Consider the following 25,113-nt stretch of genomic DNA (forward strand, 5'->3'; position numbering starts at 1 on the left):
CTTCCAGCCCTGATTTGGCACAGGTCTGCCCACGGCCCAAGCAGGTGGTCCAGGGTAGGGGGTGGAATGGGGTGAGTGCTACTATGGCTCAGAGTGAGGAGGGCAGACAGGAACTGGAAGAGACCAGCGCGTGGGGCGGAGGGTGGTCCACCTGCCTCGCCCCACCCTCCGGAGATTCAGGCCACAGCTGCTTCCCGGGGCCTTCCAGCCATGCTGCTCCCTGAAGCCCGGGAGGGACTGGCCACGTGCCAGTCCTGAGTGGAAATGTACCAGCAAGAAGGACCCCGCAGGGAACCCTGGGGTGGGGTCGCTCCCCTCCCTGAAGCAAGTCCCTCCCTCCGGCCCCCTTCTTAGTCACCCCACGTCCCAGCTCTGTGTGCGGAGAGGCAGGGGCATGCTGGCAAGGCCTACAGAGGACCGCGGTGGGGGCTGCATCTGCGGCCTCCCAGGCAACAAGTGCACCCAGAAGGCGGGGGTACGGTCGCTGGCAGATCCGCCGCCGTGGGAGGGTATGTGGGTGTTCCCTGTTATGTGGGGTTTCTAACTGTGTGGTGTGGGTCTTGGGATGTGGTGCCTGTGTGTGTGTGTGTGTGATGTGTCTGTGCGTGTGTGATGCGTGTGTTTATGTGCATGTATGTGTGTGTGTGTGCGCGCGCGCGCAGGCACCTGTCCGCAGCTGTCCCCGTGTGTCCCTGCGTTTCTGCTGGGAGTGGCGGGAGGGGAGGCTCGGGGCCGCCGCTCAAGGTCCTCTTGTCACAGAATCCGTGTCTGTCGAGGAGGGAGACAGGAGGGAGGACGAGAACGCGGAGGGAAGGAAGAAATGGAGGGCTGGGGTGGGGACCCCGGGGGAGGGGGACGATGCGAGCGGAAGGGATGCGAGGCGGGGCGTGGCGGGGTGGGGGCGAGGAGCGGAGGGGTCCCCGACAAGCCGCTCTGCGGGACCCCGCGTGGCCGCCCGCCGGGGCCGCGCCACCCCGCTCTGGGGGGCCCAGACACCTCGACTCCCGCCCCTGTGAGCTGCACGCGGGACTCCATCTCCAGTGCTCGCGGCTGACCGCGCTGTTACAAGCTTAAGCAGATTTTTTGCTTTGACGACAAAAAGCGAGAAAGAGCCGTTGGGGGAGGGGGTTGGGAGCGTCCCCCGGGCTCCCTGTCCGCGGTCCGGCGCAAAGAGCTCGCGCAGTGGGCAGGACGCCAGGCGCCAGCGCCGCGCGAGGGGAAAAGTTTCCGACCCTTGAGCTAGAGGCTGAGAACTTTCGGCCGCGCCGGGCGGCGCCAAAGCCAGGCCAACACTGCCCCCGCGTGGGCGCGGCGCGGCGCTGCAGCCGGTGGCCTCCTTGGGGTCGGGGCGACTCTGCGGGGGTACATCCACACTGAGGCTCGAGCCGGGGAGCTTGGCTTGCGCAAAGGCCAAGAGGAGGAGGTGCAGTAGAAGCAAGTCTTCTCCTGGACTCGCAGGCTCTCCAGAAAACAGAATTACTGCTGGTGGAGTGGGAGGGCGGGCAAGTCAGAAAGTGGGGATGGGAGAGATTAAATCATCCCAGGGATTGCAATTCCCCTCCGGTCCCATCCCCCACAGGGTTTGTAGATCCATGACTTGACAGTCCCTTGGACTGCAAGGAGATCCAGCCAGTCCATCCTAAAGGAGATCAGTCCTGGGTGTTCATTGGAAGGAATGATGCTGAAGTTGAAACTCCAATACTTTGGCCACCTGATGCGAAGAACTGACTCATTGGAAAAGACCCTGATGCTGGGAAAGATTGAGGGCAAGAGGAGAAGGGGGCGACAGAGGATGAGATGGTTGGATGGCATCACCAACTCAATGGACATGAGTCTGAGTAAACTCCGGGAGTTGGTGAAGGACAGGGAAGCCTGGCGTGCTGCAGTCCATGGGCTCGCAGAGTCAGACACGACTGAGCAACTGAACTGAACTGAACTGACCCGAACTGACCCTTTTGTGGAGGCAAAGTCCTCCTTCAAAACAGCGCCCTCAACTTCTATTACCATATGTAAAATAGATAGCCAATAGGGAATTTGCTGTCTGGCTCTGTAAACTCAAACAGGGGTTCTGTATCAACCTAGAAGGGTGGGATGGGGAGGGAGGTGGGAGGGAGGTTCAAAAGGGAGGGGATAGATGTATACCTATGACTGATTCATGTTGAAGTTTGACAGAAAACAACAAAATTCTGTAAAGCAATTATCCTTCAATTTTTAAAAAAAATGTTTTTTTAAGAAAGGAAACAGCGCCCTCCTCCATCCACAACCCGTCCTGGTCCCACGATTCCCGGCGGCCCGTCCAGCCCAAATCTCATCCCTTGGTCTTCAGCGGTGCACCCAGTGGGTGTGGGTTTCGTGGCTGTTCCCTTGGTGGCCAGGAGGTGGCGAAAGAGACCTCGACGCTGGCCTTGGTGAGGGGTTGGCGCCACAGCGCGGCTCCAAGAAGGGGAGGGGGCTGAACCTCTGCCCAGAGGTGGGCACGCCGGTGTGTGGCAGGGCCAAAGCGGGCACACAGGCAGAAGGAGGTGGCGCTGCTGGGTCAGTGCAGCGTCAGAAGGACTCCAAGCGGTTCCTGCCACCTTGTCTTTCACCGCCTCCTGATGTGACTCCAAACACTCCCCCACTCCTGATACCAACCCCCGCCCCAACTAGGACAGAAACATCTGGCCCCTGCCCACCCAGGTGCTTGCCCTCCAGGGACCAGATGGTGAAAACTCGGCCTGGGGAACACAGAAGACGAATGCTTCTCCCTTCCGCCACAGTCAGGATGCCCTTACCCTATCAGGGAGTTCCACAAGCAGCCTTTCCGTTCAGTCGCTCAGTCGTCTCCAACTCTGCGACCCCACGGACTGCAGAACACCAGGCTTCCCTGTCCATCACCGACTCTCTGAGCTTGCTCAAACTCATGACCATCAAGTCGTTGATGGACCATTTCATCCAACCACCTCATCCTCTGATGTCCCCTTCTCCTCCCGCCTTCAATCTTTCCCAGCATCAGGGTCTTTTCCAACGAGTCAGTTCTTTGCATCAGGTGGCCAAAGTATTGGAGCTTCAGCATCAGTCCATCCAACGAATATTCAGGACTGATTTCCTTTAGGATGGACTGGCTGGATCTCCTTGCAGTTCAAGGGATGCTCAAGAATCTTCTCCAACACCACAGTTTAAAAGTATCAATTATTTGGCACTCAGCCTTCTTTATGATCCAACTGACTACTGGAAAAACCACAGCTTTGACTATACAAATCTTTGTCAGTAAAGCAATGTCTCTGCTTTTTAATATGCGTCTAGGTTTGTCATAGCTTTTCTTCCAAGGAGCAAGCATCTTTTAACTTCATGGCTGCAGTCACCATCTGCAGTGATTTTGAAGCCCAAGAAAATAAAATCTCTCACTGTTTCCATTGTTTTCCATCTGTTTGTCATGAAATGATGGGACTGGATGCCATGATCTTAGTTTTTTTGAATGTTGAGTTTTAAGCCAGTTTTTTTTTTTTTACCCTCCTCCTTCACTTTCATCAAGAGGCTCTTTAGTTCCTCTTCACTTTCTGCCGGCAACACTTAGCAAGTCCCTTATCCTGAAGCTGGAGAAGGAAATGGCAACCCAGTCCAGTGTCCTTGCCTGGAAAATTCCATGGACTGAGGAGTCTGGTGGGTTACAGTCCATGGGGTCGCAAAGAGTCGGGCATGACTGAGCGACTTCACTTCACTTTCTGCCATAAGGGTGGTGTCATCTGCATATTGGAGGTTATTGATATTTCTCCTGGCAATCTTTGATTCCAGCTTGTGCTTCATCCAGCCCAGCATTTCACATGATGTACTCTGCATATAAGTTAAATAAGCAGGGTGACAACATACAGCCTTCATGTACTCCCTTCCCAGTTTTGAAGTTTTAACTGTTGCTTCTTGACCTGCATACAGATTTCCCAGGTGGCAGGTAATGAGGTCTGACATTCCCATCTCTTGAAGAATTTTCTACAGTATGTTGTGATTCACACAGTCAAAGGTTTTAGAGTAGTCGATGAAGCAGATGTTTTTCTGGAATTCTCTTGCTTTTTCTATGATTAACAGATGTTGGCAATTTGATCACTGGTTCCTCTGCCTTTTCTAAATCCAACTTGAACATCTAAAAGTTCTTGGTTAATGTACTTTTGAAGCCTATTATGGAGAATTTTGAGCATTACTTTGCTAGCATGTGGGATTGAATGCAACTGTGCGGTACTTTGAGCATTCTTTGGCATTGCCTTTCTTTGGGATTGAAATGAAAACTGACCTTTTCCAGTCCTGCAGCCACTGCTAAGTTTTCCAAGTTTGCTGGCATATCGAGTGCAGCACTTTCACAGCATCATCCTTTAGGATTTGAAACAGCTCAGCTGGAATTCCATTGCCTCCACTAGCCTTGTTCATGGTGATGCTTCCTAAGGCCCACTTGACTTCACATTCCAGGATGTCTGGCTCTAGGTGAGTGGTCACACCATCATGGTCATCTGGGTCATTAAGATCTTTCTTGTATAGTTCTTCTGTGTATTCTTGCTACCTCTTCTTAATATCTTCTGCTTCTGTTAGGTCCATACCATTTCTGTCCTTTATTGTGCCCATTTTGCATGAAATATTCCCTTGGTATCTCTCATTTTCTTAAAGAGATCTCTAGTCTTCCCCATTCTATTGTTTTCCTCTATTTCTTTGCATTGATCACTGAGGAAGGCTTTCTTATCTCTCCTTGCTATTCTTTGGAACTCTGCATTCAGATAGTTTTATCTTTCCTTTTCTCCTTTGACGTCAGCTTCTCTTCTTTTCTCAGCTATTTTGTAAAGGCCTCTTCAGACAACCACAACCATTTTGCCTTTTTGCATTTCTTTTTCTTGGGCATGGATTTGATCACAGTGTCCTGTACAGTGTTACAAACCGCCATCCACAGTTCTTCAGATCATCTGTCTATCAGATCTAATCCCTTGAATCTATTTGTCACTTCTACTGCATAATTGTAAGGGATTTGATTTAGGTCATACCTGAATGGTCTAGTGGTTTTCCTTACTTTCTTCAATTTAGGTCTGAATTTTGCAATAAGGAGTTGATGATCTGAGCCACAGTCAGCTTCCAGTCTTGTTTTTGCTGACTGTATAAAGCTTCTCTATCTTCGACTGCAAAGAATATAATCAATCTGATTTCTGTATTGACCATCTGGTGATGTTCATGTGTACAGTCATCTCTTGTGTTGTTGGAAGAAGGTCCTCTTCCAACAACAAGCAGCCTTTGGTTCCAGTCAAAGATGGAGGCTGGGGGGATGGTGGTTCAGAGCAGATGCCTGTTTCAGGTGTGGGCTGATCTAGGTTAACAGAGGCCTGGTCCCAGGTTTGAGGTGTATGGCAGGGTTTCCCACCTCCCAGAATGGTTCACTTGGAAGAAGCCTGACCCCTAAAAATGCCGCACTTCCTCATCTTCTGTGACCCTACCCCTTCCATACCCCCTGGTCCAGGATCCCCGAAGACTAGTTTTTGCAGGGTGAGACCCGACAGCGGACACAGCCACCTGGGATGCACGTTTATTTGTGGGTCAGGGAAGGCCTCTCCTCACCCCTCACCCATGTCCATGGCTGGGCTTGGACACCCAGAGTGACCATTCACCTCTGGGTGTGACGTGATGCTGACGGCAGGAGGAGCTGGTACCCCTTGGGGCAGTCTCGTTTCAGGACCGTGTGCAGCACCATGCTGGGCAGGAAGGACTCCTAGAGCGAGAAGGAGGGCCACTTTCGGGGGCCTCTGGGAAGGAGACAGGGTTTCCTGGGCCCAGGGAGCTCTATACTGCAGCCCGAGGGGGCAGGCACCGCGGTCGGCCCCATTTTACAGGTGCAGAAACTGACATAAAAAAGCCCCCACCTATAGCAGGGTAAGAGCTGGAATCTGACCCCCAGTGGTCCAGCCTGAAAGCCCGCCCCTTAGCCGAGCACATACAGAGGCTTTACCCAGAGGCCAAGCCACCCCACTGGGCATCCTCCCAGCAGGCAGGGCGCTCCAGGTGGCTGGCCGCCGGCAGATGCTCACCAGCTTCTGGCTCCATGAGCAGGGCAATTTGCCCACCTGCTCCAGAAAGGTTTTGAGGTCCCCCCGCTGCCTCTGGGTGGTGGCTCTGGGGATGAAGGGCAGGCTGCTGTTCATGGAAGTGTCCTCAGAGAGGTGGCCTTTCGGCTCCAGGGTGGACCTGAGGGGGACAGGCGCCCATGAGCTGCGTGGACCCTGAGTCTCAGGTTCACACGTGGCTGGCAGGACCCTCCAGGGCCCAGACCACCGCTGGACAGGGAGGTTTCCAGGGGGAGGAGGCACGTGCATCCCGTCCCCTTCCACAAAGCCTCACAGGCCAGGGAAGTCCCAGCTGAAGGGGCTGGCCGCAGTCTCCTCCTTGGCCCTCGAGTACAGGGCTTTGGGCAAGCTCTCCAGCCATCTCCCGACACTCCTGAACACCCGATCTGATGCTGTCGACCCGGCCTTGGCTGTCCTGTTCTCGAAGATGCCCTGCCGGGCTGAAGGACAAGGGGCATGGGTGAGATCTCTTCCCCGGGCGGGGCCACCTGTACCCCACCCTCCCCCCTCTTCCCTGTGACAGGCAGAGCCCTGTCTCCATGGCAACCCAAGGCTCCCCAGCGCCTTCTGGCTGCCTCCAGAGAAGGCTGTGGTTTTAAAACTATCCTGCATGACTGTTTCCACCTTTCTTATCCAAGCTCTGCCCCCCCCCCCCAATTCTCTCCCCATATACCTACTCTTGTTCCAGCCCAATACAGGCCCCTTTTCCCACCATGGGAAGCCCAGTGGCCCCACAAGGGAATAAAAGCGATGATGCTGAGAATCCTATAGGGTTGGAGTTTTTCCTGCCCAACAGCTGCCCCTCTGGCTGGTCAGGAAGCCTGAAATCCCCGCCCTGGTGCCCCGAGGGGATGGCCAGCGGCTGCCAAGGAAGTGTCTCCTGTGCCAGCCAGCTACCATTCCCAAGAAACTTTCTCCAGGCCCCCCTCCCTTTCCTGGCACTCCCAGTGGTGGCTGGGGTGGACTCTGACTTCTCAGCTGCTTGTCATCTGCTCTTGGGGCCTTGGCTTCCCCCATCAAGTAAAACTGGGCAAAATTTCAGCTTCCACCTCCAACTTCCTGCCATCCTGAGGGCACTGGGTCGGGCTCCTCCTGAATCGGCCAAGGTCCTGGATTTTGAGGACTTTACCCCCAGCAAGGGCAGGAGGAGAAGGGGGTGACAGAGGATGAGGTGTTGGAGGGCAGCATCGACTCAATGGACATGAATTTGAGCAAGCTCTGGGAGTTGGTGAAGGACAGGGAAGCCTGGCATGCTGCAGTCCATGAGGTCGCAACGAGTCAGACACAACTAAGTGACTGAACAGTAACAATCCCCAGCAAGGCTTTGGAGCAGCTGTTCTCTGAAAGTGCACACAGTTGGTGCTTAATAAATAGATGAGGCTGTTGGATTGCTGGATCCTCAGAAGAGAAAGGGCTGGGCAGATGAGGAAAGGGGGTCTTAGGAAGGGTCATACTAGAGCGAGGATGTATATTCTTCCTGCTTGCCTCTTGTGACACCCACTTCAGAAAACACTGGAAACTGCCAGCACTGATATGACCACATCCATCACCCAAGAGCCGAGAGCAAAGTTCTCCCTGGGGAACCTGGGACTGATACTCGGTCCTGAGCTTCCTTGCTGGACCAGGCAGTGCCAGCCTCCCGCAGAGGTGTGATCTTCTAGAACTTTCTGGACACCTCCTCAGCCAGGCCCCTGAGGTCTGCCTTCATAGATCTGGGAAAAGCTTCGGGTGTCTCAGTTCCCACCTTCTCCAGCCCCTGGAGGCCAGATGCGGGGTCTGCAGGCTGTGGGTGTGGGTTCCAAGGTGGGCAGAGGATACAGCACGTGGGAACCCTTGGTAGGGAGCAAGCCTTCCGTGATGGCCAGGCCTGGGCACACCTTGTTCTCTGGACCCAGCTGCTCCCTGGCACCATCTGCCTTGAGCCACCTCTGCTGGACCTCAGACCCTATACACGGTCCTTGAAGGTCACCCTAAGAGCCTCTGGAAAGGCCAGTTCAGGGGCCTCCTCTGCGGGGCCAGTGGCTGCTTGGCCTTTGCAGTACCAGGGCCCAGTCTCTGCTGGCCAGGTTTCAGGCTGGAACTTTCTGGAGTTCCAAGGCTCCCCCTCCTGTCTGCTCACCGGCACAGCTGCGCTCCCAGTAACGGAGCACTGTGTCCTGCAGCGTCTCGTCAGCAAATCTCACTCGGAAAGGGCAACATCGCCTGCGGTGACCTGAGCCTTCCCCCGAGGAGTTGTGGGTGAGCGCAGCCTTGAGCTTGGGGACATGGGTAGCCTGGGGCCTGGTGAGAGAGACGAGAGGGGCTCAGCTACCAGCCTCCGTGCCACCCCGCCAACACACACCTCCACCAGAGCTCTCTGTGGGATCCTGACCATCCTTCCTGAGCACTTCCTGCCCCCCAAAGCGATGGATCAAGCATGTAACAGGCATCAGCCCACCAAACTCACACAACCCTGTGAAACACGATTATTAGTCCCATTTTACCGATGAGGAAACTGAGGCACAGAGATTTTTAGATTTTTTTTTTCAACTTGCCCAAGATTGTACAGCTGGTTAGGGGTGGGACTGGGCTATGAATCCTGGTTCCAGAGCGGGTACTCTTGTATATCAAGCAATTCAGCAGAGAGAAGAAGGATATGAACTCAGGAGCTGGGCAGTCCCTGGGTTTCAATTCTAACTCTTGGAGCCTCAGTTTCTTTGTCTGTAAAATGGGATCATCGTGCCCACAGTACAGGGCTGGGAAGACATGAAAGAGACTGAAAAACACCCCCACCCCGCCACGGTCTGCAGGGCCAAGAGTAAACATCTCTGAGAACTGTTCCCATAGTCGTCAATTTCAACTATGAAACATCCCAGTCCTGTGACATGGGGCAGACTACCAGCAGATCTCCCCTTTAAATGATGTACTGTCTATTGTGGGCAGGATAACAGCATCCTTATAAGGGTTTGCATGAGTGCATGCTAAGTCTCTTCAGTCGTGTCAGACTCCTTTGCGACCCTATGAAATATAGTCCACCAGGCTCCTCTGTCCATGGGAGTCTCCAGGCAAGAATACTGGAGTAAATTGCCATGCCCTCCTCCAGGGGATCTTCCTGACTGGCAGGCGGGTTCTTTACCACTAGCGTCACCTGGGAAGCCCTGTAAGAGTTTGAGTGCATGTTAAGTTGCTTCAGTTGTATCCAATTTTTGTGACCCTATGAACTGTAGCCCGCCAGGCTCCTCTGTCCATGGGATTCTCCCGGCAAGAATACTGGAGTGGGTTGCTGTGCCCTGCTCCAGGGGGTCTTCCTGACCCAAGGATCAAACTTGCATCTCTTTTATCTAACCTGCATTGATAGGCGGCTTCTTTACACTAACATCCCCTAGAAGTGCTCTAAGAGTTTGGTGAGCATTAGATAAAATGTGAATCATCTAGTATGGAGCCTGGCCAGGGGCCGTGGCTCAGTAAAGGGGATCTGTGATTATTACATTTATTGTTATTCATTTCAGCCTCCAGAGCAAGGCTGCAGGACGGTGTGCTTGATTCATTGATGGCTCTGTTATTCAGAAATGCCATGTTCGATCTTAAGTACATGCCTATGGATATACCTGTCTCCATTTATCTGACCACATCTTTATGTCCATGTGAACAGAGAGGACACTTTTCATGAGTCCCTTAAAGAGCCAGGCAGCCAGGAGATGACCAAGACGGTGTTGGCTACACGCACTGGGACCTAGTTACACAACAGTGATGTGCATCCATAGGCGGTGTCTTCCTGGAGCACTGAGTCAAGAAAGGTTCTGAGGCTCAGTCGGGGGAGAAGTGCTGTGCTCAATTAGTAATGTCTGCCATGGGTCCAGGGTGAGAAGGAATGGCATGTCTAGTGTATGTACTGTCCCTGGTCTTTAAACTCAAGGACGATGCTCTTCACCTTTCGTCCAGGGTTAAGCAGGAGGAACTACTTCTGCATTATTTTCTCCCTCCCTTAGAGCTACTGCATCCAGGTCCAGCTAGGTTCTAGTGCCCAGGCTCTTCCGACTTCCATTCCTTATTCTGTTTCTCCCAATATTTGACATACGTGCTGTGCTCAGTCGCTCAGTCATGGCCGGCTCTCTGCGACCCCATGGACAGTAGCCCACCAGGCTCCTCTGTCCGTGGAACTTTCCAGGCAAGAATACTGGAGTGGGTTGCCATTTCCTTCTCCACTGACTTCTTCCCTGGTGGCTGCTTCCCTGGGTCTTCCCTGGTGGCTCAGAGGTTAAAGTGTCTGCCTGCAATGCAGGAGACCTGGGTTCAACCCCTGGGTCGGGAAGATCCCCTGGAGAAGGAAATGGCAATCCATTCCAGTATTCTTGCCTGGAGAATCCCATGGACGGAGGAGTCTGGTGGGCTACAGTCCACGGGGTCGCAAAGAGTCAGACACAACTGAGCGACTTCACTTTCTCCATTGACATGGAGAATCAAAGTAAGAGGAAGAGATGGATGAATGAATGGCAGGGTGGGTGAAAGAATGGGTTGGTGGGTGGGTGGGTGGATGGACTGATGGATGAATTAGTGAAAAGGTCTTTTTTAATTGGCACACCACTTGGCTTGCAGGACCTTAGTTCCCCAACCAGGGGTAGAATCCAGGCCACAGAAGTGAAAGCATTGAGTCCTAACCACTGGACTGCCAGGGAATTCCCAAAAAGGTCTTAATAGAAGGTTTGGATCTTAGGAGGATAGGTAGATGTATGGATGCATAAATGGATGAATGATTATGTAGACTGGTATGTAGATTGGCTTCATAATTAGATTAGTTTTTGATGGACAGTATCCTGGATTTACAAGTGGATGGAAGGATTGGTAGATGATCAATCATTGAATTCTTGGATAGGTGGATAGAATTGTGGGAGTTTGTGAGTAGCTGGATGACTGGCTGGCTGGCTGGCTGGCTGGCTGGCTGGCTGGAGAGATGGATTAATGAATCAACAGGAGACCTGATTCATGAGTGGATGGATGGATGGAGAGATTCATGAATAGATTGTAAAAGACCTGGTTCACAGATGTGTGCAATGGTGGATGGGTGAATAGGAGAATGAATATATGAATGGATTCATCAATGAATTATGAATGTGTGGGTAAAAGACCTGATTAATGGATGGGTGGATGGATTCATAGATGTTGATGGATGATCCTTAAACAGGTTGGGAGAAGACCTGATTCATGGATGGACATATAGATGGATGAGCAGGTGGACAGATGTATAAATTCTAAAAAGACATAGGAAGGAAAGAAATGTTCTTTCTCCCCACCCCCTTTCCCCCATCCTCCTGCAACTCACTGATTGGCCTTGACCGTGGTGAACTGCTGGTAATCTCTACTCAAGGGCCCCAGGACAGGTGTCTGATGAAGCAAAATCTTCTTAAGGCTATTCTTGAGGTAGGATGACTGGCCCCTTGAAAACAAATAGGCCATACCTGATATGAGTGATCAGGGTCCCCCATGGTCGGAGCGTTGATGACAACCCTGTCCCCACGAGGAGGTCACTGACGCTCACCCAAGGTCTGGGAGGAAGTGGGAGCTGGAACACCGAGGAGGACTTCCGTTGATCTCTGACGTAGGATGCCTTTGATGTTGAGATGCTGAGGGTGCTGGAGTGGGGGCGGGGGGTAGGATGAAGTAGAAAGAGTTATGAGCCTTCGCTTGGGGCCAGTCTCTATTAGGGTGTTCCTGGTTGCATGGCCTTGGGCCTGTTTATTCATCTGTACAATGGCAGAACCGCCCTCAAGCGGTGGTTGTCAGGATTCTTCCAGCCCTACTTCACTAATACAAGCATCCTTCTATGCCAGGTGCTGTGACCCCCACCCCGACCACCCCCACTCCGACCACCCCCACCACCGGAAATGACGCAGCCCCGCATTGCCCCGCCCCCTGGGGGCCGTAGGGGCCTCACTCGGTGGGAGGAGCCGTTCCGCAGACTCAACCCTGAACTGTCGCAGGAACTGCTGGAACCGGCCCGGGAGAACTTCTAGGAGGGAGCCCAAGGAATCGGAGGTCTCCTTGGCTGAGCCCCTGCGAGGGTCCTCGCGCTCTCCGAGCTCGGGGCATGCGGGCGCCGATTCGGGGGGCTCGCCGGCCAAGAGCAGGGGCGGCAGCAGCAGCGACCTCAACCCTGTCCGGCTCCTCGCCGGCCGCTGGGCCACGGTGGGCAGGACCGGCAGGCGGGACCGGGAGCTCCTGAAGCCCAGCCCGGGATCGGAGTACAAGGACTCACAGGCGGGGTCCTGCCACCACTCGGCGCCGCTCTCCGAGGCCCTCAAGCCCCCGAAGGCCCCCGTGCCCGAGGCTGCTCGGAGCTCGGGCGGCAGCAGCCTGGGCAGCCGCGGGTTTCTGCGCCGGCGATCGCCACCGCCGGGGAGCCCCTCGGGCGCCACCTGCTGGGCCCAGAAGCTGGGGCGACGCCGGGTCATGCCTGGCCCTGCGCTCAGCTCAGGGCATCCTCACGCCTGTGGGGGGCGGAGGGGGGGTGCCGTGGGAAGTGGACAGAAGGGCGTAGACCAGCCCCCCCCCAGGCCATAGCGCCCAGAGCGCGGCAGTGTGCTTCGGGGGGTACCACCACTGGCCCGCCAGACAGTAAAAGTGGCTTCAGGCTAGAGCGCCCCGATCCTCTGTTTCCTCACCTGAAGAAACGGTGACGGTAACAGTACCCACCTTCTCAAGTTGCTGTGACGTTTAAATGAGCCAGCAGATGTAAATGGCTTAGAATAATGCCAGGCACGTTGTACGTGCTTAACAAAGCCTCACTGCTATTATTATTTAAAATTATTATTTAGAATTTAGTCTCAGCTCCATTACTTACTGGGGCTTCCCGGTGGCTCAGACAGTCAAGAATCCCCCTGCAATGGGGGAGACCTCGGTTCCATCCCTGGGTTGGGAAGATCCCCTGGAGGAGGGCATGGCTACCCACTCCCGTATTCTTGCCTGGAGAAGTCCATGGCCAGAGGAGTCTGGCGGGCTCTACAGTCCATGGGGTCCATAAAGAGTTGGACAGGACTGAGCGCGTTCACTGCCATTACTTACTAGCTGTGCCCTTGCGCAAGCCAGTTAATTGCTCTCAGTGCCCCCATCTGTAGAATGGGGTAACCCAGGGCCTGCTCCTTTGTGAGAATGAAACCGCGCCATGTGGAAAGCACTTAACACCTGGAGTGTTCAACTTGTTCTACTGTTAATAGCCCTCAGGTGGAAACTGGGAAAGCTGGAACCAGCTTAAAGGGGTGGCTTGCCCTGCAGTTGCCCATTCCTACTGGAGCCCCAGAGTCCCTTGAGTGGGAGCTTCTTGAAAATACAGATGCCTCAGATTCCGATTCACTGGGTCTGGGGCCAGGTCAAGACACTTATTTTTAACAAAATTCCCCTTTGGAGACAGAGCCCCAGACACCCCCCACCCCCCCCCTGCCCCCACCCCCACCCCAGCTTCTGACACTGGGATCTGAGCCTGCTTGCTCCCTACCACACCCCACTCCCCAGATTGCTGACAGCTCTGAACCGGCTTCCCAGGTGGCACCGTGGTAAAGAATCTGCCTGCCAAGCCGGAGACTCAGGCTCAGTCCCTGGATCGGGAAGACCCCCTGGAGGAGGACACAGCAACCCACTCCAGTATTCTTGCAAGGAGAATCCCCTGGACAGAGGAGCCTGGCGGGCTGCAGTCCATGGGGTCGCAGAGAGTCAGACACGACTAAGCGTGCACCCACGCACACGTGCACCGACCAGCTGCTAGTGTCACACTCACCCTAGGAGGGCCTTGGGGGTGGGGCCAGAGACGGCCCCCTGAGTTTAGAGCCCCCTAGCAGGTGGGCTGGTCCTTGGGGGAGCCCATCTTCCCGGCCTGGTACCTCTGCTGGCCCCTCCCTGCCGCCTCCATGCCTTTCCAGAGTGACTGTGACCTGCCTGGCACTCAGGGCCAAGTGGACGCTGAGGCTGCGTGTGGTGGAGGGCAGAGGGCGGGTCTGTCATGCTCAGGATGTCAAGGCCGCAGTCACAAACGGGCATGGGGCTCCCCGTCAGGGCAACCAGGCCCGAGGCAGGGATGAATGGCTGGGGGGTTCAGTTACCCCCTCTGGACCTGGGAGGCTCAAGTGGGTCAGGTTTGGGCTGGGGTGGCTCTGGAGTTAGAACTTGGAAGTCTGGGCAGTAAGAATGCGGTGGGCCTGGAAGCTGCGAGAACCAGCTTTGAGCCTGCGCTCTGCTTCTGCACGCTGTGTGATGCAGGTTAAGTCTCTCCTTTCTCAGGGCTCCATGATAATATGGACAGTTGGGCTCCATCTGTGACTCTCGGTTGGAAGGGGGCAGGGAGGAAGCTTGTACTAAAACTTGAGTGAGGAACAAGGGTAGTTTGGGCAGTGATTTCACTGGCCTGGTAGGATTTTACAATTTGAAAATGGAAAAAAAGATGACTTTGAATTCACATTATAAGATGTCTGCCTGGAGGAGGCATCCCAGATAATGTAATGGATTTCTTTTCTTTTCTTTTTTTAAATTAGTTATTTATTTGGCTGTGTTAGGTCTTGGTTGTGGCATGCAGACTCTCCATTGCCTCAAGCGAGATCTCTTGTTGTGATGTACAATCTTTTGTTGTGACTTGTTGTGACGTATGGACCCTCCAACTGGGGCACGCCGACTCATTTTTCTCCTCAGCATGTGGGATCTTAGTTCCCCCACCAGGGATTGAACCCATGTCCCCTGCACTGCCAGGCAGATTCCTAACCCCTGGGCCACCAGGGAAATCCCAATGTAATGTATTTCTGCAAAGACTCCTCAACCAGGGATGGAAGAGCATCTTTCCTTGGGAAGTTAGAATATTGAGTGGGGAGGATGAGAAATTTTTTCTATTTATTCTAAGGGTGTGTAAATTTTTAGAAAATGAATGAAGAACACCAGACTACCTAGATGATTTCTAAGGAAGCGTCTGGCCCATACATGCTGCGGACATTTATTGAGTATCTACCATGTGCAAGCCTTGGGAATTCAGTGACTCGAGAGACTTTGGAGGTCAGCGGCCCAGCCAGACCTGGAAAAGTCTTGGAGTCCAGATGCAGGGAAGGGACTTTGTCTTCCATGGACAAGAAAAAAAAAAGGTAGAGGTGAATTTTTAGGCACCCCTAAAAGATCTAGACTCAGAGCCACACCCACAAAGATTATAGAAATTTCCTGATTGAGGCTGCCCAAGATTTATCCTCTTGCCGTAGAGGTGTGGAAAATGAAGCTTGGGAGACGGGCCCCAGGCCAGGGAACCAAGCCTTAACTGGAGTGCCCTAGGGAGTCATGTATGGATGTGAGAGCTGGACTATAAAGAAAGTTGAGTGCTGAAGAACTGATGCTTTTGAACTATGGTGTTGGAGAAGACTCTTGAGAGTCCCTTGGACTGCAAGGAGATCCAACCAGTCCATCCTAAAGGAAATCAGTCCTGAATATTCATTGGAAGGACTGATGCTGAAGCTGAAACCCCAATACTCTGGCCACCTGATGTGAAGAGCTGACTCATTGGAAAAGACCTTGATGCTGGGAAAGATTGAAGGCAGGAGGAGAAGGGGGCAACAGAGGATGAGGTGGTTGGATGGCATCACTGACTCAATGGACATGAGTTTGAGTAAACTCTGGGAGTTGGTGATGGACAGGGAGGCCTGGCATGCTGCAGTCCTTGGGGTGGCAAAGAGTCGGATATGACTGAGTGACTGAACTGAACTGAACTGAAGGGAGGATGCTACATAATATGAACAGAACTGGGGACTCAATAGCAGGTCAGGGGACTTCCCTGGTGGTCCAGTGGCTAAGACTCTGTACTCCCAATGCAGGGGACCCAGTTTCAATCCCTGGTCAGGGAACTAGATCCCAAATGCAACAACTAAGAGCCCACATGCTGCAACTAAGACCCAGCTCAGCCAAAAAAAAAAAAAAAAAAAAGCAGGTGGGGTTTTCAGGGCACCCCACTTCCCCAACATAGCTTTCACTTCATTAGAGCAAACACACTTTAAGAACCTCCTGTGTGCAGTGTCCAGGAGGCACTGTAAATCTAAGCCAGGATGTTAGTTTAGGAAGAAAGAATTTATGATAAATATTGTGAATATTATGCTATACATGAATATTGTGACAAATATTATGAATCAGTTTCTATTTACTGACAGCCAGCTCCAAACACAGGGCTGAAGGTTCAACTCACAATATCCCACAGATTAACCCTCCAAGCATTGAAAAATGACTAATTATTCTGTGCATCTGGCAGAAGTAGACTGAGGCTTGGAGAGGTTCACAAGGTCTTCTACCTGCAAATTCACATGTTCATCTCGGCTGCTTCAGGGACCAATTCAGAATTTGTGTATGGGAGGAACCTAGGAGAGGGCAACCTTTCAAAATTGAAACTTTATGGACATGTTCTGCTTATTTGGAGTGGCAACCCCTTGGCACTGTCAAGGATGTTTTTTTCTTTACCTATTTATTTTTTTGGATCTGTATATTTTAAGGATGTTAATTGTTATGGGTAGAGTTAAGGCTTGAATAAGGCTCTCCCCCCCCACCCGCCTCTTTTTTTGCAACCCAGGGGAAGACCCACAAAAGGCTCTTTTTAAGCCGCCTCCAAATGAGCTGGTGCACAAGCCAGAGGCGGGATAAGCGCTGCGCTACAGCTCTGTAAAGGCAGGGAAGTTCTCGAGTTAGGGCAGGAGCCCAAGGGGGCAGGGGGGCGGGGACAAGTCGCGCGGGGGCGGAGCCCGGAGCGGCCCCGCCCCCAGAAGCCCGGAAGTGACGTGAGTGGACAAAGGGGGCGCGCGCCGCGAGGTGTCGCTTCCAGCCAAGGTTGGACGGAGCTGGTCGTAGTCAGGTGGGGGTCTTCGCTGTTGCCGCCGCCGCCTCCGCCGCCCTCTTTTCCGCTTCCTCGTCCTCTTCTCCCTTGTCCCAGGAGCCTCCACCCGCGGTGAGTAGCGCGAGGTGGAGCGGGGTGGGGGGCGGAGACAGCGGCCGCCTGGAGAGGGGAGGCCTCGGACCCCAACCGCCTCGGTGCGGTGAGGCCTCCCCGGCTCCTCACGTGACCCGAGCGCGAGCGGGCTAGGCCCCACGTGCGCGCTCGTGGAAGGTCCGCCGGCCGGCCCTGGGCCCCCGGGGGCCCAGGCTGGAGGAAGGCTGAGACCCCGCAAGCCTGATCAGGGAACGGCCCCCACGCCAAACCCCGCCGCCCGCCAGTTCCTTTCCCTGTCTGAACCTCAGTTTCCCCTGTGCCAGACGGGTAAGGCGCGCGCCCGCAAAGGAGGGTGGGTGTGAGGATTCAGGAAGAGCGCTCGGCTCACAGTCGGGCACAGGGTATCGTGCTCGTTACACAGGCGTCGCTCTCATATTTCACCTTGGACCCGACCCCAGTGACGGCTCAACAGAGGTGCTATTTCTAAAGACAGCCCGCCGGCCCCCTGAGCCCTTGGAGCCAAGGTCAGCCTGTTGGCAGAGAGGCTGCCATAAATCTGAAGGCCCAGGCCCTGCTGCCCCGTCAGCTGCGACTCTCTCTGGATCTTGGTGTGTCTGTGCGACAAGGGTTAGAAACAGCTGGTGTCAGAGGCCCTGCCGGTGGGGCCGGGCTGTACTGCACGTGGTCTGGATGTATAGAGTCTGCTCAGTGAGATGGCCTGAGCCTCTGGGCGAAAGGGGACCTTGAGCGGGGTCAGAAGTCTGGATTCTGTCCTTGTTCTGTTTCTGGTTTCCTGTGTGTGTGCATGGCTTCATCTTAGTGGATGGTTTTTCTCTCTGTGTGTACCAGGGACTGTGGGAGGGTTGGAAGTAAATACATGTGGCATGCTTTGGTGGCGACCAGAAGCCCTAGAGTCCCCAAAACCTTGGGGGTTTCTGTGCCTACGTGGTCAGAGGCTTGCTCCCCTCTGCTGCCATTGGCAGAGCCATTTGAGCGACTGGCTTGACCACCCTGCAGTAGCAGAAGTAATCCCTTAGGTGTGACAGCACACCACGGTTTATAGGGCCTTTCAGCACAATTTCTCATTAGATCTTCACACTTAGCAGAGAGAATTGATGAGCATCTCACTGGACAGAGGTTTTTTGTGGGTTTTTTTTTTTTTTTTTTTTTTCAGATTAATATGTGCCCAGCAGTGTCTGGATCACTTTTCACTTTTATATCCACGTTTAATCATCACAGCCCTCCTGTAAAGTCAATATTGTTCCAGTTTTATAGATAAAGACACCTACTTAACTGAGGTTGTGTCTTATCTGAGCTTACACAGCCAGGGAGAGGCAGAGCCAGCATTCAGACCTGGTTCATTCACCATCAAGAGTTTAATCCCCTCCCCTCTTTTTTGCGTCTTCCTTGTTCCCTTCCTTATGACATGATTCCTTTTAAGTGTCAAGGTCCCCTGAATAATCTCATTTACAAGAATTCCACTTACAGGCGATGACAGTTTAGACACCATTCTTTGTCACAGATCCTGGAAGAAGAGTGGTTGCTGGGACGGCTGCCCAGGGTCACCCTACACACCGTGGGGTGGGGGGGATGACCATGAAGGATGCCCAGACACATTGCACTCTCTGAGAACCAGAAGTTCCCTAACGAGCCAAGGGTTTCTTTTCTCCTCTGAGCTCGTTTAGAGCACTCACAAAGCCAGACTGTGCCCAGGCCCCTTCCCACCCCTGCAGCCATGTGACTCCTTCCTGTGATCTGGACCGAGTGTAGGACTTTCTTGCAGTTTGATCGATAACCCTGCTGTCCCCTCTGACTCCTAGGGACCTCCTGCCCACCCCGTCTGGATGCCAGGAGGTCCAGGGTAGACAGAGCCCAGGAGGCATGTTTACTAATGAATCCAAGCTGTTAGAACAAATGTCAGAGTTACCCTTACCACTTCCCAGCCTGGATGTGCCTCCCTGGCTTATTCCCAGACTCTGCCTGTAAGTGGAATTCTTGTCAATGAGAGTATTCAGGGGACCTTGACATTTAAAGGAATTGTGTTGTGTGGCTTTTGGTAAAGCAAAAAATTATACTGTCAGTAAAGGGCTTCAGTGTTATCAGATTGGAATGGTTACATCTTTGTAGGATTTTCTGAAGAAGTACAGAATGGCTGTAGCCGCACAAAGGTCCTTCTTTGATTCCTTCAGCAACCAGTTAGCATACTGCCACCGTGTATCAGGTCTGAGGCTAATGGTGTGTCAGGCAGTGTCCCTGCGCCCAGGAGCCGTGTCTGCTGGGGGGGAAGGCAGACAACAGGCAGAGGGAGAGAGTAGAGCCCCGGGGCGTCTGGCCCACAATTATTCTGTTCCTTTGATCGGCAGGGAATTTTGTTGACTACCTATGAGCTATGTGGAATGCAAGAGAAACACAGGGAGGCATCTCAGGGTGTCGCCACTGCTTTCTCAGGCTGTTCCCAGTCCAGTGGTGAGAGGGACTCAAACACGGAACCAGAGGTTTGTCTGAGGGGGACAGGGTCAAAGTACCGGAAGTTTGTCTGAGGGGGAGCATTGCTGCGTGGTGTGGAAGAGCGGGCTTTGGCACTCCCCTTCCGGGGTGGTGGCTGGGGGCGGGTGGGACGCTGTGACAGGGTTGCTGTGGCCTCTGTTGGCCAGGGCGTCCACTCGGCCTTGCCGACCCTGCCCACCTAAGCCACCCCCAAACCCAGTCAGGTTACACAGTGACATTCGAGCTGGTGGCCCACTCTCCTGTTAGCTGTCAGGGAGCCTCAGGGATGGCCACTCTGCCGCAGCTCGCACGCTTGGGGACAGGCAGGCCTCTGTGTCTTTGCTGTGCGTGTCCCTAAAGGCTAGAGGGACAGAGTCCATCCTCACAAGCAGCATGCCACGTCCTCCTCCTGACTGGGGAGTGGTCGCTGCAGGGGTCGGGACACAGGTGTGGGACACCGCCATGATTGGGGTGGGGGGCAGTATTTGGAGCCCAGGCCCCCCAGCCTGTTACCCCAGAGGGCTCTTGGGTTGGTGCAGTAACTGGAGCCATCGTCACTGGAGTCCCAAGCCCCGCAGCTGCCCGGGGAGATCAGTCCTAGAGTTGATTCAGGAGTCCGCAGAAGGGCTGGAGCAAGGGTCTCTGGGGGCACAGTGGAAGGGGCCTCCAAGGGTGGAAACCTTAGCCGACCCGGGTCGGACACGTGGATCTGTTGGCCCTCATCTGTTCCTCGGAAGGCCAGTGTGTGACCTGGCCCCTGAGAAAGCTGGGATCCGTGGAGGAGGCGGCCCCCTGCCCAGCAACTCTCACCCGCCAGGCCGGGCTCTCTCTGGTGACCCCACTCACCGGTGGGGTCTCCGGAAAGGGCTGTGTCACTGAGTTGTTTGGGTGGGGTACGCCTGCTGCTTCTGGAAGGTTCCTTCTGGGACAAGTTCAGAATCCAGGTGTGGGTTGGAGGCTGGCGACAGACACAGGAGTGAAAAATCTTCAGCGCGCCTCATGTTTTGTTTCCCTTCTCTCCTCCTAGTCTCCAGACTGCGTCCTGGAGGCCCGTGCTGTCCTCGGGCACTTTCCCATTACTTCTCAAAGCATTCCTCGGTCTTCGGGGGTTCTCACCTCTTTTGCAGGACTGTACCGGAGGGGCGGGGTGGGCTTAACTACAGCCCCGTGGAGTTCTGTAAAGCGGGCGGAGTGAAGCCCCGGGAGCACAGAAGCACACAGCTTTCCTATAGGCCTGGGGGGCATCACCTCTGCACCCAGTGACCCCTGTGGGCTCGGTGCTGGGACGCAGTGGTGAAAAGGCCCTGCCTGGGGGCTTCCGTTCCTGGAGGCCAGGCAGTCAGTAAACAGCTCATTTCAGAAAGAAACACACACTCTGAAGGCAGCAGCCGTGGGCAGTGGATAAGGGTGTGGGAGGGAGGCGCCTCCGGCAGGTCAGGGCAGGCCTCTGGGAGGAGCTGACACTCAGGCTGACACGAGGTGATGGAAATGAGCTGCCCACGTGGGGAGGCCTAGGGCGTGGCAGGTGCACGGGCCTCCTGACCTCGGGCAGGATGCTCACGTGTGCGTCCACCCCCTCCTCTGCACGGGGCTCCTGGGGACCCTGACCTGGCCCTGCCTTCCCACGCTGGGTGCCTGCACACACTCACCCTTCAGAAACTCAGCCGATCGCTTCCCCGTTAGTGACACACGGCAGCCAGCCAGGCCAGCCCTCTGTGTGGCATGCATGCCACGCCATCTCCACTCTGTCCCTGTCCCCATCTGGAGTGTTCCTTGTCCTCAGGGTTTGCCTTCTCTCAGCCGCTGCCCCGTCTGCCATTCGGAAGGGACTCCTTCATGCCTCCTTTCTGTCTCAGCGAGAGGCCTCGTTTCTGCCTGGTGTTTGCATTGGTTCCATTCGGGGATCGGGCTTTATCTGGACCAGCCCTGTGCACAGAGAGCATCTGTAAACCAGTGTTGTCCTGGGGAGAGGTGTGCCCCTCCCTGCCCCGCGTGGCGCACCAGCTGGCAGGTGTGGGGCGCTGGGGGCCTCCGTCCTGCTGCGGGGGCCTGGCTGTCTGCCCGTCCTCTTACCCCGGAGTCCACTCAGCTGCCAACATTGCCTTCCGGAATCTCACGTCTCAGGCCACTTCCTGCTTAACCCAGAGTAGTGGCAGCTCGCTGCCCTTCGGGGTGAAGGCTGAGTTGGTAACCGTGACCTAGAGGACCCCGGGTTTCCCCTGGAAGAGCCCCTCGCCCTCACATCTTCCAGTTGCTGCGCGAACGCGTCCTCCCTGCTGTCGGCTGCTGTGTCACATCCCCTGGCGCCCATCGTCTGCCCGCCCCATGCCTCTCTGTGGCCCTCACACACGCACGATGGTGTGTGTCTGCTGCCTGTCTCCGTGTTCACAGCACTGCACCCCACAGTGAGCCTGTCCATGTGCTCGTGACCGAAGCTGGGAGGCGGGGTCCTCGGGGTTCCAGAGAGGAGGCTTCAGTTCCGTGCTTTGCTCTCCTTTAAGTGTAGATCAGGATCCTGTCTACCCTGGGGTCAGAAGCCGCCAGGTCTGGTGTCCTGTCGGGAGAGGAAGGATGGAGAAGCCGGGATGCCGGGTCTCCTGCTCTAACATGAAGATAGCTTTGCGAAATGACTCGAATGCAAGTCAGGAGGCACTGCCCTCCAAGGGGTAGGAGTGGGCGGGGGTTGGGGGCGCCCCTTGGTATCAGACAGGATCATGTGACCAGCAGCAGCCGTGCCAGGAGACCAGGGCCCGAAACCTGGCTGCCTCACCCACGTCCCTTTCCTTCTCAGGAGCCACCGCCGCCGAGTTTGGTGCCTGAGCAGAGACGCGGCTGCTGACAGCATGACGAGCGAGGTGATCGAGGACGAGAAACAGTTCTACTCCAAGGCCAAGACGTATTGGAAGGAGGTCCCGGCCACCGTGGACGGCATGCTCGGGGGGTATGGCCACATCTCCAGCATCGACATCAACAGCTCCCGGAAGTTCCTGCAGAGGTTTCTGAGGGTAGGCAGGTCTGGTGTGCTCTCCAGGAGGAGAGCCCACGTCCACCACCCAGGCCTTGATGAGCGGGTGGGGCGGGCCAGCTCGTAGGCTTTGCCGCAAGGTCCCCCGCCAGGAGCTGGCTGTCATGCTGGGGCCTCCTGGTGCCGGCACAGAGCAGCCTTCTTGCAGACTGTCCGTTTTTCCAGAGGCGGAAACCTTTGCCCTCCTGCCATGTTTGCAAAAATCTGGGCTGTGGGTGTTGGCAGGTCTGCTGAACACAGGCTCCCAGTTTCTCGTTCTGCCGCTGCCTCTGGGGCAGCCTGGCAGCGCTGTGGCCGGAGCCTCCCCAGGCCCGCCTCCCTGCCTCTCCCTCAGCACACACCGAGGCTGCTGTTGCCCCTCGCTCTGCCCGCGTGCCAGCCTCCCAGATGCGTTCACTGAGTGCCCGCTTTCAGTGCTTCTCTCCACGGTCCTTCTGACGGGAGTCTCGGGAGACAGAGCAGACGAGCGTATCTATTCGGGTTAACACCTTTAAGCGGAGGTTGGCTGTCATTTCAGGAACACGTGGCCCAGAGAAAGGCTGTGCTGTGCTCACACCAGCCGCCAGCCTGTGCTGATCTGAGTAGTTCCAGGGGCTCTCAGGGAAAGGCCCCTTTGCAGAGACAGGGTCCCTCTGGTTTCCTAACCCTTCTCTTCAGTCTGTCTGCTCTGCTGCTTCAGGAAGGCCCAAACAAGACTGGGACCTCATACGCCCTGGACTGCGGAGCTGGCATTGGGAGGATCACCAAGCGGCTGCTCTTGCCTCTCTTCGGAGTGGTGGACATGGTGGACGTGACGGAGGACTTCCTGGTCAAGGCCAAGACCTACCTGGGCGAGGAGGGCAAGCGAGTGAGGAACTTCTTTTGCTGTGGCCTCCAGGACTTCAGCCCCGAGCCACAGTCGTACGATGTGATCTGGATCCAGTGGGTGATAGGTGAGCCTCCTGCGCCTCTCTGCGCCTTCCTGCCCGTCTCTGCTCCTGCAGGTGGGGGGCCAGCGGGGGCTTCTCAAATCCTCCCTCCCCAGGGCTCCACCTCGAAGGTTCATTTGTTTCCACATTTTGTTTCAACTCCGTATCTGCTGCGACCCATTTGGGGGCAGTTTTTTTGTTGAAAAAAATTTTTAATTTTCAAGTTTCAACTGCATTCAAAGAATGTGGAAATTAGTTTTGTTAAGGAAGGGGTTTTTAGGAAAAGTGGAAGCCTCGCACCCCCCGTGCTGTTTGTGGGGAGCGAGCCCTGCCGTCCTGTCCGGCTCCCGCTTAGCCTGACGGCACACTCAGGGTGCTCTTCTCGGGCTGCCCATCTGGCAGCAGGCCTCCCCACTGTAGGCTGGGCGGCCCTGGCCTGCCGGGAGCCCACAGGGTCCAGCCCTGAGTTCTGTTCGGGGTTGTAATGTAGGTGAGGAGCTTGGCTGGGTGCACGCCCCTGGCTCAGGCTAGGAGGGTTAGGTGGAGGGCAGGTGTGGGGCAGGTGACTTCTGAGCCCATTTCCGCTCAAAGTGGGGTTTGGTGAACCCCTCTGGGCTGTTGAGAGCCAGCGCGTCCTGTGTGTTCAGCACAGTCAGCGCTCAGGAAGTCAGTAGCGGCACCGAAGGCCATGGGGGGCCTGGCGGGCCCGGCTCTCCCCAGTGACGGCCTCTGCCTCCCCCAGGCCACCTGACCGATCAGCACCTGGCCGAGTTCCTGCGGCGCTGCAAGCGGGGCCTGCGTCCCAACGGCATCATCGTCATCAAGGACAACATGGCCCAGGAGGGCGTCATCCTGGACGACGTGGACAGCAGCGTGTGCCGCGACCTGGACGTGGTGCACAGGATCGTCCGCAGCGCAGGCCTCAGCCTCCTGGCCCAGGAGCGGCAGGAGAACCTCCCGGATGAGATCTACCACGTCTACAGCCTCGCCCTGAGATGAGTGGGCCGGCGGAACGAGGGACCAGTGTGGGGCCGGGGGATTGGCAGCCGGGCAAGGCCCAGAAGCGCCACGTCGATGGTTCGGGAGTGTTGAGCAGGGCCACTAAATACACCTGTCTGCCGTCCACTGCCAAACAGGCTCTTTTTCAGAGAGGCGTAAGGGAACTCGATCCGGAGGGGTGCTGCTGGATGGGGCAGTGAGGCTGGAGGTGGGGACTGGGCCCTGCAGGCCCGCCGACCCCTGGGCCCCTGTGCTCCCATCAGAAGCGAGAGTGAGTCCCTCACCTCCAGGACACCAGCTGGCCTTCCAGCCACAGGCCTGGCTGCCTCAAGAGGAAGACAGTGACCCTTAATGCAGCTGCTGAGGACTGGGCCTCGGGGTAGGAGGGGAGCTTTGCCTGTGGGGCCTGCAGCTCTGGACCTCCTGGCTGCCAAAGCCCACGCGGCACCTGCTGAATCATGGGGCTGGGGCAAGTCCACGTTCCTGGTGCTGCTGGGAGATGGGGGATGTCCACATTTCTGGTGCTGGTGGCGATCGGCCCTGGCGCCCTAACGTGATGGTCACCACGGCCTGTGTCAAGGGGGAGGCCGGAGCATCGGCCCTGGCTGTGCCTGGTGGCTCCTCCTCGGTGGGGGGGGGGCGTTTCCAGTCAAAAATAAAGGGGCGAAGCCTCTACCGGAAGGGTCTCACCCGTCTGGATGGTGCTCGTCTTTACTGGGA

At 55.5% G+C, this 25,113-nt stretch overlaps 2 protein-coding genes and 1 non-coding gene across 9 annotated transcripts; 2 read left to right on the forward strand and 1 right to left on the reverse strand.

Moving 5' to 3' along the window:
• The first annotated feature begins 388 nt into the window (after nucleotides 1-388).
• NTMT1 (N-terminal Xaa-Pro-Lys N-methyltransferase 1) lies at nucleotides 389-25,113 on the forward strand. Of its 7 annotated transcripts, none has more exons than XM_070454473.1 (4): nucleotides 389-509; nucleotides 22,253-22,466; nucleotides 23,166-23,418; nucleotides 24,137-25,113. In XM_070454473.1, the coding sequence occupies exons 2-4, from the start codon at nucleotides 22,305-22,307 to the stop codon at nucleotides 24,391-24,393; spliced, it is 672 nt and encodes a 223-aa protein (XP_070310574.1). In that variant the 5' UTR covers nucleotides 389-509; nucleotides 22,253-22,304; the 3' UTR covers nucleotides 24,394-25,113. The 7 variants fall into 7 exon arrangements, with proteins under 7 accessions (XP_070310574.1, XP_020730532.1, XP_020730530.1 ...); XM_020874873.2 differs by lacking the exon at nucleotides 389-509 and adding an exon at nucleotides 11,991-12,080; XM_020874871.2 differs by lacking the exon at nucleotides 389-509 and adding an exon at nucleotides 14,096-14,294.
• C2H9orf50 (chromosome 2 C9orf50 homolog) lies at nucleotides 5,518-12,496 on the reverse strand. The gene is made up of 7 exons (XM_020874899.2): nucleotides 11,980-12,496; nucleotides 11,584-11,677; nucleotides 11,368-11,481; nucleotides 8,188-8,348; nucleotides 6,343-6,508; nucleotides 6,033-6,189; nucleotides 5,518-5,716 (listed from the first exon to the last, which is right to left on the reverse strand). Exons 1-7 carry the CDS (start codon nucleotides 12,494-12,496, stop codon nucleotides 5,612-5,614), a joined length of 1,314 nt encoding a protein of 437 aa, XP_020730558.2. The 3' UTR covers nucleotides 5,518-5,611.
• TRNAG-CCC (transfer RNA glycine (anticodon CCC)) lies at nucleotides 15,835-15,907 on the forward strand. Its single transcript has one exon. It is a non-coding gene; the product is annotated as a tRNA-Gly (tRNA).

Source organism: Odocoileus virginianus, chromosome 2, assembly GCF_023699985.2.
Source record: "Odocoileus virginianus isolate 20LAN1187 ecotype Illinois chromosome 2, Ovbor_1.2, whole genome shotgun sequence".
In the NCBI taxonomy this organism is placed as follows: Eukaryota; Metazoa; Chordata; class Mammalia; order Artiodactyla; family Cervidae; genus Odocoileus; species Odocoileus virginianus.

Bases quoted from the DNA above. Each gene is read 5' to 3' on its own strand.
- C2H9orf50 (XM_020874899.2), bottom strand. From the start codon at position 12,496: ATGACCCGGCGTCGCCCCAGCTTCTGGGCCCAGCAGGTGGCGCCCGAG. The intron at 11,678-11,979 runs GTGAGGCCCCTA...CCCCCACTCCAG, and splicing joins GGAACGGCTCCTCCCACCGA to CACCCTCAGCATCTCAACAT. The intron at 5,717-6,032 runs GTGAGCATCTGC...TTCTCGCTCTAG, and splicing joins GCTCATGGAGCCAGAAGCTG to GAGTCCTTCCTGCCCAGCAT.
- NTMT1 (XM_070454473.1), top strand. From the start codon at position 22,305: ATGACGAGCGAGGTGATCGAGGACGAGAAACAGTTCTACTCCAAGGCC. The intron at 22,467-23,165 runs GTAGGCAGGTCT...CTGCTGCTTCAG, and splicing joins TCCTGCAGAGGTTTCTGAGG to GAAGGCCCAAACAAGACTGG. The intron at 23,419-24,136 runs GTGAGCCTCCTG...TGCCTCCCCCAG, and splicing joins CTGGATCCAGTGGGTGATAG to GCCACCTGACCGATCAGCAC.